General features: G+C 35.8%; 2 protein-coding genes across 3 annotated transcripts; both read right to left on the bottom strand.

The window, feature by feature from the left end:
- Positions 1–731: 731 nt before the first annotated feature.
- Positions 732–3,429, bottom strand: LOC141712565 (phosphatidylinositol 4-kinase gamma 8-like). Its single transcript, XM_074515554.1, has 4 exons — positions 3,272–3,429; positions 2,996–3,042; positions 2,854–2,916; positions 732–2,771 (listed from the first exon to the last, which is right to left on the bottom strand). The coding sequence occupies exon 4, from the start codon at positions 2,639–2,641 to the stop codon at positions 956–958; it is 1,686 nt and encodes a 561-aa protein (XP_074371655.1). The 5' UTR covers positions 2,642–2,771; positions 2,854–2,916; positions 2,996–3,042; positions 3,272–3,429; the 3' UTR covers positions 732–955.
- Positions 3,430–3,779: 350 nt separating this feature from the next.
- On the bottom strand, positions 3,780–15,890 carry LOC141712564 (4-alpha-glucanotransferase DPE2). Of its 2 annotated transcripts, none has more exons than XM_074515552.1 (23): positions 15,733–15,890; positions 15,084–15,473; positions 13,388–13,505; positions 13,245–13,300; positions 12,951–13,078; positions 12,728–12,854; positions 12,427–12,623; positions 11,808–11,886; positions 11,568–11,606; positions 10,646–10,765; positions 10,417–10,518; positions 9,453–9,536; positions 9,118–9,360; positions 8,890–9,015; positions 8,636–8,710; positions 8,470–8,541; positions 7,079–7,198; positions 6,841–6,938; positions 6,472–6,631; positions 6,272–6,370; positions 5,407–5,604; positions 4,540–4,633; positions 3,780–4,316 (listed from the first exon to the last, which is right to left on the bottom strand). In XM_074515552.1, the coding sequence occupies exons 2-23, from the start codon at positions 15,435–15,437 to the stop codon at positions 4,084–4,086; spliced, it is 2,922 nt and encodes a 973-aa protein (XP_074371653.1). In that variant the 5' UTR covers positions 15,438–15,473; positions 15,733–15,890; the 3' UTR covers positions 3,780–4,083. The 2 variants fall into 2 exon arrangements, with proteins under 2 accessions (XP_074371653.1, XP_074371654.1); XM_074515553.1 differs by having other exon boundaries at positions 15,084–15,510; positions 15,733–15,888.
- Positions 15,891–17,170: the final 1,280 nt, after the last annotated feature.

Raw genomic sequence — 17,170 nt, 5'->3', positions numbered from 1 at the left:
CATCTTATGCTCAGTTGTCATTTGGTATCCGCTATCAAAGTCAGTTGTAAACTTTTCTAGACTTGAATAAGAGTTATGGTCTCTAGGTTTCATGAAATCACCCTACCTCTTATGTGGTCTTAATTACATTTCCCTGTTGCCAGTCGGCCAGATTATTATCGTGTGCGGTTCAAGTGTTCAACCAAATTTCGATGTGAATTGCATGCAAATTTCTCTTTTCTGGGACACATGAACAATTCTTTCTATCTTTTTACCTTTAGAAATGTTACGATATCATTCTTTTTGTGGCGGTTTTTGGTGACTTAGATTGTTCATGGAGTTTAGTGAATTCTCGATAGGATGAGCACACGACGCCATTTCTTCCATCGTCTACTTTCTTTTAAGGGGACGATCATTAGCAGAGAAGCAAGGTGATCAAATTGATTGCTCAGTGTGCGTGTGTGCTCGCGAGCGATGCGCGAGACGCTAGTTGACAGGGTATTTTTGCGTTCATTACAGTGTCCTTTCTAATATTATAGATTAAAAAATATTATTATCCTATTAATCGTCAAACAATGATTTATTATTTATAGTATTATAATGTGTCTTGACTAATGTCGTCATGGTTTTCTAAATTATATTGCTTAGTGCTGATCAATATTTGCCCTTGCATGGAAACACCTGTGTAAGCAAGTAATGAAATTGTGATTAAAATCTAATATATTAGTTTTACTTCGTATACAACTTGGATATATAGAGAGAAGGGGGAATAGAGGAATTTGATGATATAAGTGAGATGGTTGGATAGGATGGTTGAGTAGCCAATCACTTTTCCGGCCATGCTCCCAACTAATGATTGACATCCTATGCAGAGTATAATACAGGAAATAATTTACAATTTTACTTGATACTGAACACATGATGATGTTCGTTTTGTTTTTCAACTAATCACCCCAATTGTTATGTATACATCTTTTTAGAATTCGCAAGAAGTTCCTAACCTTTGCTTTGATAGCCCCATGTTTTTTCTATTCTCAAGAGCTTCAGGCAGAAGTTCTGCGAAGTTTTCCAAGAACAATTCCCATTCCTCCTTGTTCATTTCCCCAAAAGATATTCCTCCACCATCGCGGTTATGATTATGAACTGAGAAGCTCTTGCTTCTTAATATGGCTCCTGCGTGTTGATCAACTTCAGTGCCACTATTGTGGTCAGAACTGTCTCGTAAATAATTGTTGTATGCTTCTGCTCTTTTGCCCCGGCACTCTTCATCTTGTAACGGGAGCATCAAGTTGTGGAATTTACTAATCAGCTTCTCTGTTGAATATTTTGGAATTTTTGGTGGCTTACCAATCCCATTTGTGGTCTCCAAGAGTTGAGGAATATAGCTGACTTGATTTGCGTCATGTTCACGTTCACTCTCAAATTGAAACAGTTTTGTATTTTCGTTACCATAATCAGAGTCATGATCACGTTTAGTGGCACGTAATCCTGCCTTGGCAGTTAAACAAAGATTTTCCAGTACACTAGTACTCTCTTCACCTCCACGGAATTCTCGAGTCATCATCTCACCTATTTCAGCAAGACAAAATCCAGCTGCGGTAGCACGTTTCAAGAGTATTGTGCAGATTACCAGAACCCGGAGAGAGGATTCCCTTATAGAAGGGATTTTTGTCCTTAATATCTCCGCATCTTTGAATGGATCAAGATTAGATATATACTCAACTTCATGCTCTGAAAATGGTATCGAAGCTTGAGGCCAGTGCAACCATTCAAAATATGGATCATCAAGTGTCTCTGGTAAGCACAACCCATGATCTATCGGTACCAGCTCAACTGCCCCAACTGCATAGCCTTCTTGCCCATGCCTGACAAGCAAATTTCCAGAATGCCTATCAAGGTTTAGGATTCTGACATCGAGTATTCCAATGCGATGGACTGACGAGACCGAGAACCCTGAAGGTCCTAAGTCCCCTGCATCTGAATCATGAGCAACAAAGCGCTGCAATGAAGCAATCTTACAAGGTGGAGTTGTTTTTGCAGTTTCTGAATTGTTGACATGGAATGTAACATGAGAGGTTTTCACTAACGCTGTTGGAGGGACACCTGCAAAACCATCATGGTCGATAAGATAAGCTGCTAGTTCACGAATTCCGGTTTCACCAACCCTAATGGAGTGCTTTAGACCCGGTTGGCCTAGCATACGACCAGCAAAGCCTTTTGGGTTGTTAAAGGCTAGAGGTTCTTCATCTATTGGCTTTACCACAGCAATGTTAACCCCATTTCGAGCATGCACGAAATAGGCACCCCCTAGACCACTTGACACAGGCTCGATGTCAAAGCCAGATGCCATAGCTATAGCTACCTCGACGACAAGAGAAAGAACCTTCGGAGTTCCATGGCCGCCTACAATTTCTACCCTCGGATTAGCATTAGCATCGGAATCTTCCCGGATTCGGGAGAGGCATGGAGTCGATGAACTTCTGTGGAGATTTGTGAGTTGAAAGGCGTGTTTGAAAGAGTGTGATAAATTGCTTTGGGCAAAATCAAGCATGATTTGATCAAAGTTTGAGTAAGATTGAAGTTTGCATATTGGGGGTTTGACAAATGACTTGAATTCATGATGTTGCTGTTTAATGGTTACAGCCATCTTAAAAAATTTCATGCAGGATTTAAAATGGCAGCCTTTTAGTGCATGCTAAGAGAGCAGGCCGGTGTTTTTTCCTAATTCTTTTTTCTCTAGATAATGTTCTCAAAGGGGTGAGTCTTTTCTGGGAGATTAGCCTTTTACATATCTGCAAATTGAGATTCAAACAGTAGGAAGGTTATTGTCATTCACCTCCTTTTCATATTTGGAAAGTTATATATTTTTGTTACCGTTGGCATGTACAAGATGGATTATGTCAAGAGTCACCGGTAATGTTGCTAGTCTCCGACCACCTAACAAATTACCAGTTTAGCTTATAGTTATAGATTATAATTGTAATTGCATTAGAAAAAGGAGAAATGAGCCACATACCAACAATGATTCCCTCGCTCCTCCGCTTGACAGATTGCCCCAGTTGACTGCAATATGCATCATTGTATCAGAAATATTTGTGTATGTCATGCTATAAAATAGCTAGGGTTGAATATATGTTTTCCCATTTGCTTTTATTGTCTGTCAATGATGATGCATATACTACATGTATATATCCATTAAAGCCTAACAATAACATTTCCAAAAATAAATCAAGGAATTATGAGATGAAGATGCATGAACAGTTGCATAATAATGCATATAGAAATGCAGTACCCTGAACACTGGTGAGGCATTCAGGAAGACGGAACGGCAACGGGAGAACGCGAGAGCAAACAAAAGCTTCACCTAAAATGTTTCTAGAGTCTTCTCTCCTATATAAACAGAATTCCCCCACTCCTTTTTTTTTCTTTTTAATTTTGTCTAAAAATATATAAAATTTTCTTTTCTTAAGCCCAACCTCTGGGGACATTTCTCTTCCTTATAATCTCTCTCTCTCTCTCTCTCTCTCTCTCTCTCTCTCTCTCCCCCCTTCTCTTTCTATCTAGCTGTCAACTGCCTCCGATCTCTTGGCTACTTTCTATTTCTGAATTTTGTTAATTGTCCTAATTTAGCTACTTTTTTACCAAGGTCTTTGCTTTGATCCGGTATTTGTGGTATCCATTTATTCTCCTCACCACCTTGCTGAATTTGGGTCATTGCCTGGAGGGGTGAAAGAGAACATTCAGTTGACCCCAATACGTAGAATTTTAGTATGCGACTTCAAGGAGAAAGACATTCTAGATATTAAAGTTTGAAGTTTGCATTTATTAGGTACTCGATATCCTACTATGGAGTAAATTATGCAAATGAGTATCTTTAACCACACATTACAGGATTCAATAATCCATTGCGTTTTACAAATTCACAATGATCGTGCTTTATTTCCCTGGATCAAGTCAATAATTTGAAAGCTATGCCTCAGATACATAAAACTGAATAACACTCTGCTAATACAAGTAGGGGAAAATATAATCATTAACATATTCATTGACTTGCCGAATAGCTTATAACCAACATATTATGCATCTATTTTGGCAACCTTTATTCTATACGACTGTGGTTTCGGATTTAGGCGCTCCATTAAGCTTGTTTGCAAGTGGAAGCTTGTCCTGCCCAGCTACGATTTGTTGTTTCTCTGAAACTAAACCTACGTGTTGGGTCACTTGCGATTCACCACCTTCAGCAAGAGGATATGCCCGTCCACTTCCACGAACAAGATTTTTGATAGCTTTTGTAAGCTCTTTGTCTTTTAACAAGGACTCCAGAGTCACGTGTACACCTTGGAAGTCGAAGAATGCAATTAGTTTTACTTTGTTAGTGACATGATCAGTTAGAGAAGTGTGTTATGCATAACTCTAACAGCCACAGTAAATGAACCGATTAGAAACTAGCCAAGGATCTGAACATTTTAATATTAAGGTGCTGAAAAAATCGGGAAAAAAGAGAGGAACTCGGACATTAATTCTTGAACTGAGTACAGGATGTAGCAAACATATACTTACGGAATCTCCAATAATGCCTTGGATTAGTAGGATCATTGATAGTCTCCTCTACAGCAGGCCGGGTCGTATATTCTTCTTTTAACGCCAACAAATCCTATCAAGAGATCCCATAAAGAATGAATAGGATATAAAATGCGTAAAAAAGATAAAACTAGATAACAAGCACGATGTTCTGGTCAGTTCGCTTAAGTTGCAAGCAGCTACATATGCATAATTAAATCGATTTCATTCACATCTAAGCTAATATATATATTAATAATTAGGCATATATAAAAGAAGCAGTGTCACATGACAAAAATTGAATACGGAACAACATTATTACAAGATAATAACTAGCACAAACTCAAACATGAGACTCAAACATGAGGCACGTCCATGAGCCTTCTTTTAGGAATTTTTGTAGGCCATACAACACTTGGACTATATGTCAATGACTACACGTATAAAAAGTTACTACAACCCTGACTCCATTTTCACATGTATGATGCAAAGGCCATTGATTTATATTTATTTCAATATTTATAATATATTTGTATTTATCTTTTAACGCACGGGCCATTTATTAATATTTATTTCAATATTTATATAATATATGCATTTAATTAGATGGATAAATTTACGATAAATCAGACAGCAATCCAGTAGTGTGTCATCTAACATAATATATTCAGAAATAGTAACCATGCCAAGATCTCCTTTTTCTTGGATAGAACTCTAGACTACTTTTAGCACTAGGACTCTAGGTTTTAGCACTAGGACTCTAGGAGCACCTTTTCCAGTCCTCAAGCACTCTTTCATTCTCCATGTCATTATGTCAACTGAGGTAATATCTGAGCACTTGGTGAATAAAATCAACAAATCAGTTACCTGGAGTGGGAAGATTGCCCACATTGATGGAGATTCAACATGTTGCCGCAGGATAAAATTTACAATTTCAGGAACACACTGGCTAGGTGGCAACTTGTCAGACCCCATCATTGTTTTGAAAAAATGACACCTTCTTTCTTCATCTTCTTCCCACCAAGCCCGCAGGGTGGAGCAATCATGGCATGATGGAGCACATACCTGGATATTTTATTTAATTAGGTGACCATCATCATCAAATATTAATCACAATGCTTCACTTGCAGTATCATGAATAACATGTGGGACATTACATATTACCAAAACGGCAAAACTGACCCTTCCGTTATAATCATTTTCCCATATCAGATAGGTGAACAAAACGAGGACAAAGTCCTCCAAGAAGAAAAGAGTAAAAAAATTGAAACAAATATTAAAGGACTCAAATGTCTCATAGGCTTGTTGTAATGCTACTCATACTAAACATGTGTTGCAGAACTTCCAGTTACATGAATCTCAAAGACTATCATTTGTATCTCTTTCACTGTTAGGGATATAATTTAACTCCTATCTGAAAGAACTTAAGAGGTGGCACTTAATTTGTACGAGTAACTGATAAATTGCAAAATTCCATCCTTGCCTTCCAAGAAACTTATCGGAAAATAATACAAAAGTTTTAGGGCTATTCTGACAACAATCACTCTTTAGCCACTGTTATGGAACCGTTGCCAGAACCTTGCATATATTAGCCCACGATTTTTTTTTAACTTCTATGGACATGATGGAACTACATTGTGATGTTTGCATTTCGACGTCAAGATTTAACCTTCAGGGGCCAAAAACCACAAGGCCACCCTAAATCACAGTATTGGAAGAGAGTGTTAATTACCGTCATATAGCCATACTGAGAAGGAACACCAAACTCCAATCCGGCGTCACTTGGCATGCGTTGAATACGTAGTCCTATTAAACCCAATTCTTGCATAACCTACATCAACTTGTATATCAGAATTCACAACTCCATTGAATAATACACGAAGTTAACAATCAGAAGTGCTTAATAAAACAGGATTAGTTGTATGAACACACTGGATGAACACAGGAAGGAATGAGGCCAAGATCTTCTCCACAAGCCAGCATATCTGATGAGTTTAGAAGGGCAGGGAGAGTTTTAAGAGCATTTTCTCGCCAAAGATTTTCTTGCCGGTGGAAGTAGTAGTCATAGTAGAGCCTTTTCAAAACATTTTTACTGAACATTGGAGAAATAATAAGATATGATAATGTTAAGGCAATTACAATAAAGAAGTCACTAGGAAACTAAAAAACACAAAAATATACATGACCAAATAACTTTCATGAAAGAACAAGTTGTCAGTTGAAATTATTTTATTTATGCACTGTATATTTTAATCTAATTTTTATAGGAACTAACATGTTCATAGATCAAATGTCAGATACCTGTGCTCATCTAAATCTTTGAAAGTTGACGTATCTTCAATATTGAAACGAGGATAGAATTTCCAAGGATCTTCTGGATCTCTAATGAGTACTATGTTCTGTCACAAAAAGTTTATTCAATATTTAATGATGAGACTGTAAGACCGAGTTAAACAATAGATGGCAGAATCTGTAAATAGAATTGAAAGAAGTTATACAAGAAATCCAAAATTTGCCTCAATGTCCGCCTATTATGTACCTGCATAAGATCAAAGAGTTTGCGCAGTAACTCAACTTCATTCTCCAAGAACAATGACTTCTCCATACAGGCCTTTAGTGTCGAAGCTATATTTTTCTCCGTGTTGCAGTCCTCCTTAAACTAGAATGAGGGAAGAGATATTACTTGAGAACTAAGATTGGGGGCAGAAGACAAATACATTTCAGATAAAGATAAATAGATGCCCATATATACCCCATCAGTTGGAAAAAAAAGAACAAAGATAGGGATTTGTGATCAAGAGAAATTAATCATCTCCCGAAATCTATATCCACAGAGTTGTTTGATGAGCAAGGAAAAAAAAGACATGTTCTTATGTTTCACTGCATATCTTTAACATCAAAGTTACAGCAAATAACATTAACTGCCAAATATCATGTCAGGTTTTAACCAAGCACTGCTGCAGCGACAGCAAAGGGGAAAAAACTTTTTTGGTGGCCTCGAAATAATTAAATGAGAATGAAGATATGAACCTGTGAGGCAGTTCCATTGATACAATGGACCCTGCTCTTTTAGCTATCTTGGTACCATCTACGTCTTCAGCAAATATCATTCTTAGTTATAAATACTTTGATCTGAGTCACAATATTAGCTCCAAATGTTGTTCCGCATATCAAAAGCTAGATATATTCTATCCTATTCTACTACATGCATGTTAATCTTAATTCAGTACTTTGTATATCTATAATTTACATTTAAGTCATATTCCGACAGAAAATAAGTAAATTATATACTGGGATATTAGTAATGTCTGTAAATAAGATGCTAAACTGCTGAATACCTAAAGAGTTTACATAGTAGAATAGGTTCAATATAGCCGTAGTTTTTACTACATATAGTCATGACAAAGGTAACAAGTCATCGAGATGACCCATGTAAAGATTTGCCAACAGTTCTAATGCATGACTAAGGTAAAGAGAAATGTAATCAAGACGAGGAAACTTGTTAGAAGAATAAGTAATCAAATCCAGTAGCTAACCTTCTTCAAAAAATTAAATTAGTACATCTCTCTGCGGCAAACATTCGTAAACTTTAAAACATGCGAGTACATCACAAAATGGTCTGCTAATATTCTTTTTTCTTATGCTATTATGATATAGAGGAACTCTTGGTTCTAAAATCATAATTATACCACAGTTGGCCAAAAAAATCTGCAAGCCTTAGCCCAGCAGATACACCTTTCCTCTTGGTTAACAGAAGTTCAAGGGTTTAAGGATTTCACTAGTACATAAATCTATACTCTTTATTAATAAGCAAAACCCTTTTTAGTGGCGTGTGGTACCAATACCAAAAGTACCAAATTTTGTTATCATATACACAAAAAAGGCCACAGGATGAAACAGTATTATAATACATTTACATATAATTACCACCTCATAAAGATTCTTCTGATATTCATTCATAAAGTTAGCAGCCACGACAGTCCAAGATGGCCCAAAAATTTCCTGAAATTTGATTTGTAAAAGAAAACAGCAACAGTTGTTAGGCTCTAGTAAAGAAGCAACAAAATCTGTAAGATTGCAGAAGAACCAATACAACCTTCAGGTTTTCCTGCAGAATGTAAGGACGGCTCAAGCGATCAAAGTCCCATATGCCCTCTTTCTCAAGCTCTTCCTAGAAAAAGAAAAGAAATATGTTTTCTTTTAATATTAATAAGGCAGTGCAGATGAATGTCAAGGGTATATGGGTTCTGCTTAAATATCAATGTCAATTTCTGCAACAGGCTATGCTTTCCAAACCAACTGTTCTATATGAAATAAAGGATATAATCATACGAATTTGGAAGGTCTAACCTGGCTTAGAGGAATAGAGGGGCGGAATTTCCCAACTAGACCTGTCATTGCATGATCAGGAAGCTCCCAGATTCTAAAGAAACCCAAGATGTGATCAATGCGGTAAGCTGTGAAGTACTTGCCCATCTGCCATGCGAGGAAATATAATTGACAAATTGGGTGTTATAAAGAATGATTAGTGCTTAATAAAGGCAAGCATAAAAGTCTGGAAATACAATATTAGGAGACCTGTGTTAAACGAGCTCGCCACCAAGCATAGTTGTCTTTTGACATCTCCTCCCAGTTATAAGTGGGGAATCCCCAATTCTGCCCATTTTTGTCAAAATAGTCTGGAGGTGCACCGGTAGAGGTATTCATGCGAAACAAACTAGGATATACCCAAGTATCCACACTATTCCGGTCCACACCTATAGGAAGATCACCTTTTAACACAACTCCCTTCTTCCTTGCATATTCTGAAGCTTCAAGTAACTGTCATTACCAAACAACATTACAAGATGTGTTTCTCTCCTGGAGATTAATAGACATAAATAAAAAAATAGATAAAAAACAAGTTTGCTCACTTGTATATGCAAATGGAACTGAATATAATAGTGAAAGCATATTATGTCGTAGTGGAAACTGTCCTTCGAGGTAAGCTTCTCAAGCTGACAAAAGTGAGAAACAGTTGAGTTCATTTTACAAAAATAAAATAACAAGTAATTAACTATTGGTTCCTTTATTAAGAATAGAGTACCCAGCATCTATGTTACTCGGACTCGACTAGAAGTGTCCGACATGGATACGTGTCCAAGTATCGGACTCGGCTACATTTTGAAAAATATACATGTTTTTAGCCTAAAACAAGTGTCCAAGTCCGAGTGTCCATGTCCCAGTGTCAAGTGTTCGACACGGGTACTCGAAGGTAAAATGAAGAGTCCGAGTAACATAGCCCAGCAGAATATGCACGTTCCACATGAGAAATATTTATCTCCTTTTTATGTCCAACAATTAACTTATTACCAAGATTTCAGTTCACCGTGCAACACGTATCTTATCGAATCAGTTGTGACATGGATGGGAAGGCATGCTACAAAAAATAGGGTCGATTTTGATACATCAACCTTCTACTCGATATCCTCGTACAAGTTTACAATCACTACATGAGATGAACCTTGGTTTGGTGAATTGAAGTTAGCCTTAGGAGTGATGATTGTAAGCCTCAAGTTGGTGCACCTCATTATCTGTTTTTCTTTTTTGTGCTACTTATTTCAAGAGTATATCGGGAGATAAACTTTTGTTTTCTCCAGTTCTTTAATAAAAATTAAAAGGTCCTAGGTGAAGGTGAAAATACATGAAGCCCTAAAAACAATTCACTAATCTCAACAACACATTCCTGATATAATCTGAAGTTAATTTCTGCTTAATAATGCAGAATCGCATTGTCACTTAATACAAGACATATGGAATCACGGTATTGAGTATGCAATCATTTGAATCAGAAAATAATTCCTGTGAAAACTAAAAGGATACCATATAGATCATTACCTTGTCAGTTGAAAAATGAGAGAAGCGACCCCACTGGCTATGATCTGCTGTTCCAAAAAAATCACGCAAGAAACAGAAAGCTGCATATGGTTTCAACCAATCCTGTCCAATCAAGTAAAATAAAATAAAGTAATATATAGCAGTTGTTTCAAGACAAACAAAATCAAAGCATATGCAACAAAATTTTATGACAAACTCTGAGAACTCTGGGAATTAAAAATGGCTCTACCTCATTCTCTATAAAGAATTTACTGAAAGAACTCGAGGCCAGTATTAGATCCTTCTCCAGATCGAAAATTTTCTTGGCAATTGAGAGTTTCGTAGACAATGTAGCCTCATAATCCACATGCTGCAGTTCAAATGGATATATTGAATGTTGTGTCTTCTAAATAAAGATGATGATATGCATAGATAACCACTAAAATACTTGGCAGAACAGATTATTAATAACCAAACACCACTACATGACAAACCAATCTGGAAAACCAAACTATTACGGATATTTTGGACATAAACTAATACAGTAATCACATTCCGAGAAGATGTCACATTAATCCTGACACTTCATTCCTTCTTGTATCACAGATGCAGTTGCTACTAATACGACAGTGCTTAAAAAAATCATTTTGCAAATGTTCTGTGAATATGGTACAAATTTAAATCTGGGACTTTATCTCTTTTAGATATCATATATAATTTTACTTGAGAAAACCTGCTATAATATCGATATATGATGATTAGGGGAGAAAATTGAAGTCTTATCCACAACAGAGGTCACACATATTTTAATCATACCTGTAGATACAGGTCTGTAAGTAAATTGGATCGCAGTAGAGTAAATAGAATAGATATCTGTATAAACCTCATTAAAATAGTTCTTTCTGTCATATGCAGAAGTTGTGTAACATCAAATACCACTACAAAGTAAAACATCCCCGAGTTACAAGTACTCAGATACAGAAATAGGGTGCTCGTAGTATACATGTTATAAAAGTCTATTCTTGAACTGCCAGGCCAAGGACCATGGCAAATCCAAATTTCCAAGTTCATATGTGACTCTCTGTGTGAGTGTAAGGGGGGGGGGGGTCTGGGCGTGTGTGTAGGTTGGTGCCTGTGTGTGTCTAACACAGGTAGTATAGCTAAAGGTATACCTTGCCATCCAGCTGTTCTCTGGCCACCTCTATCTCTTGCTGCAAAAAGTAAAGGAAAGACAAATCGAATATGAACTTATATCTGGGGGTGTTTGGATAATCTAAACCAACACATATAGGTAGAGAATATGATTAGCTAAAAGGCCAAAGACCACCTATTTCATTAGCTCAGCAATACTTAGCGAGAGTATAGTTTTACTTATTGGATTATACAAGAAGAAGAAAAGTAGAGAAGACCACCTCGATGTCTTTAGGAATATTCTTCGAAAGTGCCTGTACTCTTAGATATAGTGGATGCAGTGCACATACCGACAGTGAGCTGCATAACCAAAAAGACAGATAAACACAATTCTAATTAGCAATTCAGCGTATAAATATTTAATCGATTTAAAACTCATATGCTTTCACCAAATATTCATTCCTGGACTGGAGGTATTAATTATTATTCAAAAGCTTAAGAAATAATGATAGTGTGTGGAGAATGCACAAAGAAATTATCCTCTAAATAGAAGCCGCCCACAAATGTTTTTTTTGAAGTCTGAATGATAACAACAAATATAAAGTCCAAACAAAATTACACTCGTGAGCTCTCCCATTTTTCACCAAACTAAGTACAGTTCTTTCAAATTAGGCTCACGAATGTTGGAGATTTATTATAGGTTAAGCAATGTGATTCTGAAATAGCCGAGAATGGAATGGGTAGCCTAGTGGTGAAGCCTCGTCTCATGGGTTAAATTCCTCACACACACACATCCCTTATACTTACAGATGTATGTAAACTAGCATAAAAAGGGTAGACGATGTTAAATGCTTGACTTGAATAATTGTCTCTACCTAGTGGGGGTAGGAATTAGCCAACCTGTATGGATATGAATCCCACCACATCATGTTTACTGATGTATCATTGATAGGTAAAAGCTGAACTAAATGGAAGCCTGAATCAACAGCCCAGTCTACAAGTAGCTTTAAATCAAGAAATTCTCCAGCTCCAAGATCAGCCTCTGACCTAATAGAGAACATTGGGATAGCAACTCCAGCACCCCTCCATGGCATTTCCTTACAGAAGAATGTAGCAGATTTTGAACATTCATGTTAGGTTGTAGTTCCTCTGCGAAAATATAGGATATTTTTCAGCATCACTGAATGTATTGAAAACTTACCCGCATCATGCCATCAGAGAGAACGATATACTTGGCTTGATTTGCTGAGAAATCAACAAAGAGCTCGCGGTTCGAACCCGTCTCTAGAGAAAAGTCTCCTGCTTTGCTGTATTTACTGTACTTGTATGTGAACAGCTGTTAAGGTGTAAACAGATATTGAAAAACAATGGCCATATACAGATGATAAGTGATAGTGCCAATCAAAACCAGGTCCAAAGGATATTTTATAGGAAAATCATCTTTTTGCATGATACAGTCTGCTTGCCAAAGTGATTCACCGGCATAATTAAGTTTAAGACTATCCTGAACTTTCCATCGTCCCAGCTTCAGTGAGCTACCAATCACATAAACCTGCAGCGTTAGAGAAAATTACATATTGCATCAATGAGAAAGCAATGACATTTGACGTCAAAACTCAAAAGCAAGATAATATATAGAAAGATAATTACATATTGCATCAATGAGAAAGCAATGACATTGTGACATTTGACATTTGACATCTAGGTTAAAGACTTACCGAGGTTTCTTCTTCTATATTTGGGCAGCATATTTTGAATTGAACAACAATTCCATCTGTTTACATGGTTTGCTTGCAACATTCAAGATAAGATATATGTCACATTAAAAGGAAACAAATAGCTTTAAACAACAAAAACTTACCTTTACCATCCAACTTATTCTGAATGATGCCGGGTGTTATATCAGTATTTAAAGTAAGACACTTGCCAAATATGACATTTTTAAATGCACTTCTGAAAGGGAGAGCGTCAGAACCGGCCTGCATTTACACAATCAATATTATAAATTTGAGTTTTATTTGACAATAATAATAGTAATAATTGTGAAAACCCTCTTAAAGGGAGTTTATTGAGCATAACTAACTGAACAGTGGTCCCCCAGTGAAAACCATCTAAAAAGGAATTTGTGTGCATAACCAACTGAAAATCAGTCCTCCATTTAAGTCCGATAATCATTATATGATTGATTTGTGTTGTTAGATCTACTGACACCATTATTAATGGTTCCGTATGAACTGAAGGTCTAGATGAAGCAGAAATTTACTCAATCCAGTAGGATCACAAGCTTTTCTGACAGGGTGGGAACCCGTTACTCAACAGAAACATTCACGCCTATACAAATCTTTAAAACCGATATGACATGAATATTTCTGTTTATATTCTAATTGTCGAGAGTGTAAATTTATGTATAGATTTCTTTTACAAATACAGCTTAGGCCTTCATATGCTAGTGCACATCGGAGCTTTTGATGCAAAAAGACGATTCTACATTTCCCTTTATGATGTGACTAACATTTTTTCATACATGTGTTCAAGATAAAAATCCATTAGTTCGACAAGATGACCAATCAACATCATCTTCGATGCATTAATCTCCACAATACTAGTATATGGAAGCTAAAACAACTTTCTTTAAATAATCACTCTCCGTGTTGATAGGCAATTGGGACACCAGGCCACTAATTTTTAGTCCTCTCCATGTATTTAGTATTTTGTTCCTTCTTACCAATACGAAGAATTAGCAAGTACAGCATAAAAGAATACCTGGTACAACTCAGGAAGTTCTAAAATGAGCAATGTCATAACAAATATAACTATACAAGAAGATAAAACTAACACAAGATACAAGAAAGAATAGGAGCAGTTTTTTCCAGCTTTTTTATAAATTGTGCCCGACCAGACCTGTTCAAACATTAGTGACTAACTTCACTAAAAACATGAAATACCCTCTTGGAATTTTATAGACCAATCAAAGGAGTAATGCACATATCAGCGGACGATGACTACTTGCGGTCCATATGTCATTTAAATATATGGGGGGAAAAGGAAATTTTTCCTGTCTGTCAACGCAGGAAACAGTATCGATATTCGAATAGATGTCAAGTTGTAAAATGAAAACACTTCTACAAGTAACAAATACTTGTATCAAATTGTTGTGAGCTACTGATTCCACTTGTGTTGATTCTCAGAGATCATAAAACTGTAAGCATTGATGAGCTGGTGTTCACCAAATTATACTTCCTATTAATCTCAAAATGCATTGAACCATAGAAGCTTATCCTAGCATCAGCAAAAAAGAAATCGGATCCATACAATATATCTATCTATGAGTTTCTTTGCACTCTGCACATTACATTTATAAGAACCAGTCTAATTACAAAATAGAAAAATTAAGTGTCATAGATGTTGTGCAAGATAGCAAGCCACTCAAAAAAATTTGCGAGTTCAGGTAAAACCTAAGCAAGCATAGATGAAAATTAGGTTCCCTTGTCTAAACACAGAAACATTTCTATCAAAATAATGATGTACACAGAATAACAGAAAGACTGAAGCTGCACCTGCCAAAGATCATGAAGCTCCACCACCTCTCCATCCTGAACCTCGTTGGGCAGCACTAGTTTCCTTTTCTTCCCAGCCTCCCAACGCAGCACAGTCTTCTTGTCATTCACCACATAATAGCTGTACTCGGAATCAAACCCTGCCGGAACAGTCAAAGTTCCAGCCCAGATAAGCTCATCACCTTGATGAGAGGGGCTCAATAACACACCTTTTTTAACATTCCAAGAACCAAGAACTGGCTGTGATCCACAAACCAGTAGACTCTGCCCCCACTGAGTAAAATACGGAATTCGAAAACTCACTTTTGCTGATTTCACAGATTTTTTATCAGCCAACAACCCAAAATCCACCATCTTTCTTATAAGTAATTAAACCCCGCAATAAAATTCCTACAATCCAGCAACAACCAGTTCAATGTACAAGATTCTGCAAACAAATATTACTAGTAAATACATAAAGATTCTAACTTTAACCAGTGGAAAGTCAAGAATATTCAAATGAATCAGAATCAGAATCAAATAAAATTCAAATTTAAACAATTGAAATGAAGTAAATCCAATATTCCAGATTGAACTAGTACTCAAAACCCACAGAAATATAAAAAAATTATAATAAAAAAAAACACAAGAGTAAATAAGGAATAAGTACCTTTGCTTGAATAAAAACAAACTTGATGCTGAAGAAAATACAAGAAAATGAGGCAACTTTATCAAGAAAGAAAAAGAGGTGGGTGGATAGAAATCAATGGAATGTGGAAGATACATGTGGGTTTGTTTGTGTTTGTAAATAAACAAAGAAGAGGCTTGTGAATGTCAGTGATGATATATATATATATATATATATATATATACATCACATTCTCATGGCAAGATTTTTTTGAGAAGCGGTGTTTTCTACTTAAATTTTAAAAATTGTTTATGCAGTACAAGCTACCAAGTACTTCGGTCCGTTATAATTTCTCGTTAATAGATTAAAGAATATAAAATTATTTATTAAAAATTGAATATTGGTTTTATCATTAAAAATATTATAATATAGTAACAATTTTAACAATTGTTGATTCTGACGGAACCTGAATGTAAAATATAAAATAATAAAATATACTAAAAGAGCAAGAAATAAGTGCAGCTTTCACAGGAGTGTGACAGATAAATAAGTGCAGATAATTAGTTTTCATGTTCTAAAAATAATTGATTTTAACGATTAATCACCCGATTAATTATTATAATATGCTCTCCCGATTCGATTTTATAATCCGATTAATCACTACACTTTTTTCTTAAATTTATATAATAATTTAATAAATTAATTATTTTTATATTTTATTAAATATATCCGATTAATACTCCGACTAATCAATCCGATTAATCACCGATTATCCGATTAATCACTAAAAAATCATTATACCGAATAATGCCGATTCCCGCTTTTTAAAACTACTGATACACAGATCCTTCTGGTCCGTGAACTGCTGCATCATGTATTCATGTTACACTTTTTTCTATATATTTTTTGTGTAGCTACTTATGTTCGTATGAGATAATATTGAGACTTAATTGTAGGAAGATAGCCTCAATTATAATATTTTGTTCATATCGCCTCTTAATTGAGCAAAACATTATCGAAGCATGACTTTTAAGTTATCAAATTTGATATGCTCGTTGACTTCTGTGAACCAGATTGGAAGATGGCAGTACCTAATGTGTCTTGTAGAACAAACAATAGTCCCTTGGGGTTAAACCTAATATAATATGGGTTTGGTGATATAAGATATAATTAGATTGAGTAATAATTGTATGTGTTGACAATTATTATCATAATGGGAATGGGTAATAATTGTATGGGCAGACAATTATTACTGTAATCAGATTAGGTATATCGTGTTGGTTAAGTTTGTGATGACTATATATACATAGTCATGTTATTGTTTTGATGTATGTTTAAGAGATGTAGTCGTCTTAGGTATCGTGTGAGAGATGTTAGAGCATTGGTTGGCTCAAGTATCAGTTTGGAACACCATTGAGGTGTTATGTATTGATGTATTATTGATAATTGTTTTGATTAATTATACAAGTTGGGACGTGGG

The sequence above is a fragment of the Apium graveolens genome, chromosome 3 (assembly GCF_009905375.1).
Source record: "Apium graveolens cultivar Ventura chromosome 3, ASM990537v1, whole genome shotgun sequence".
Lineage (NCBI taxonomy): Eukaryota > Viridiplantae > Streptophyta > Magnoliopsida > Apiales > Apiaceae > Apium > Apium graveolens.
Note: the sequence above shows the minus strand (reverse complement) of the source record. Positions and strands in the feature narration are given on the sequence as shown.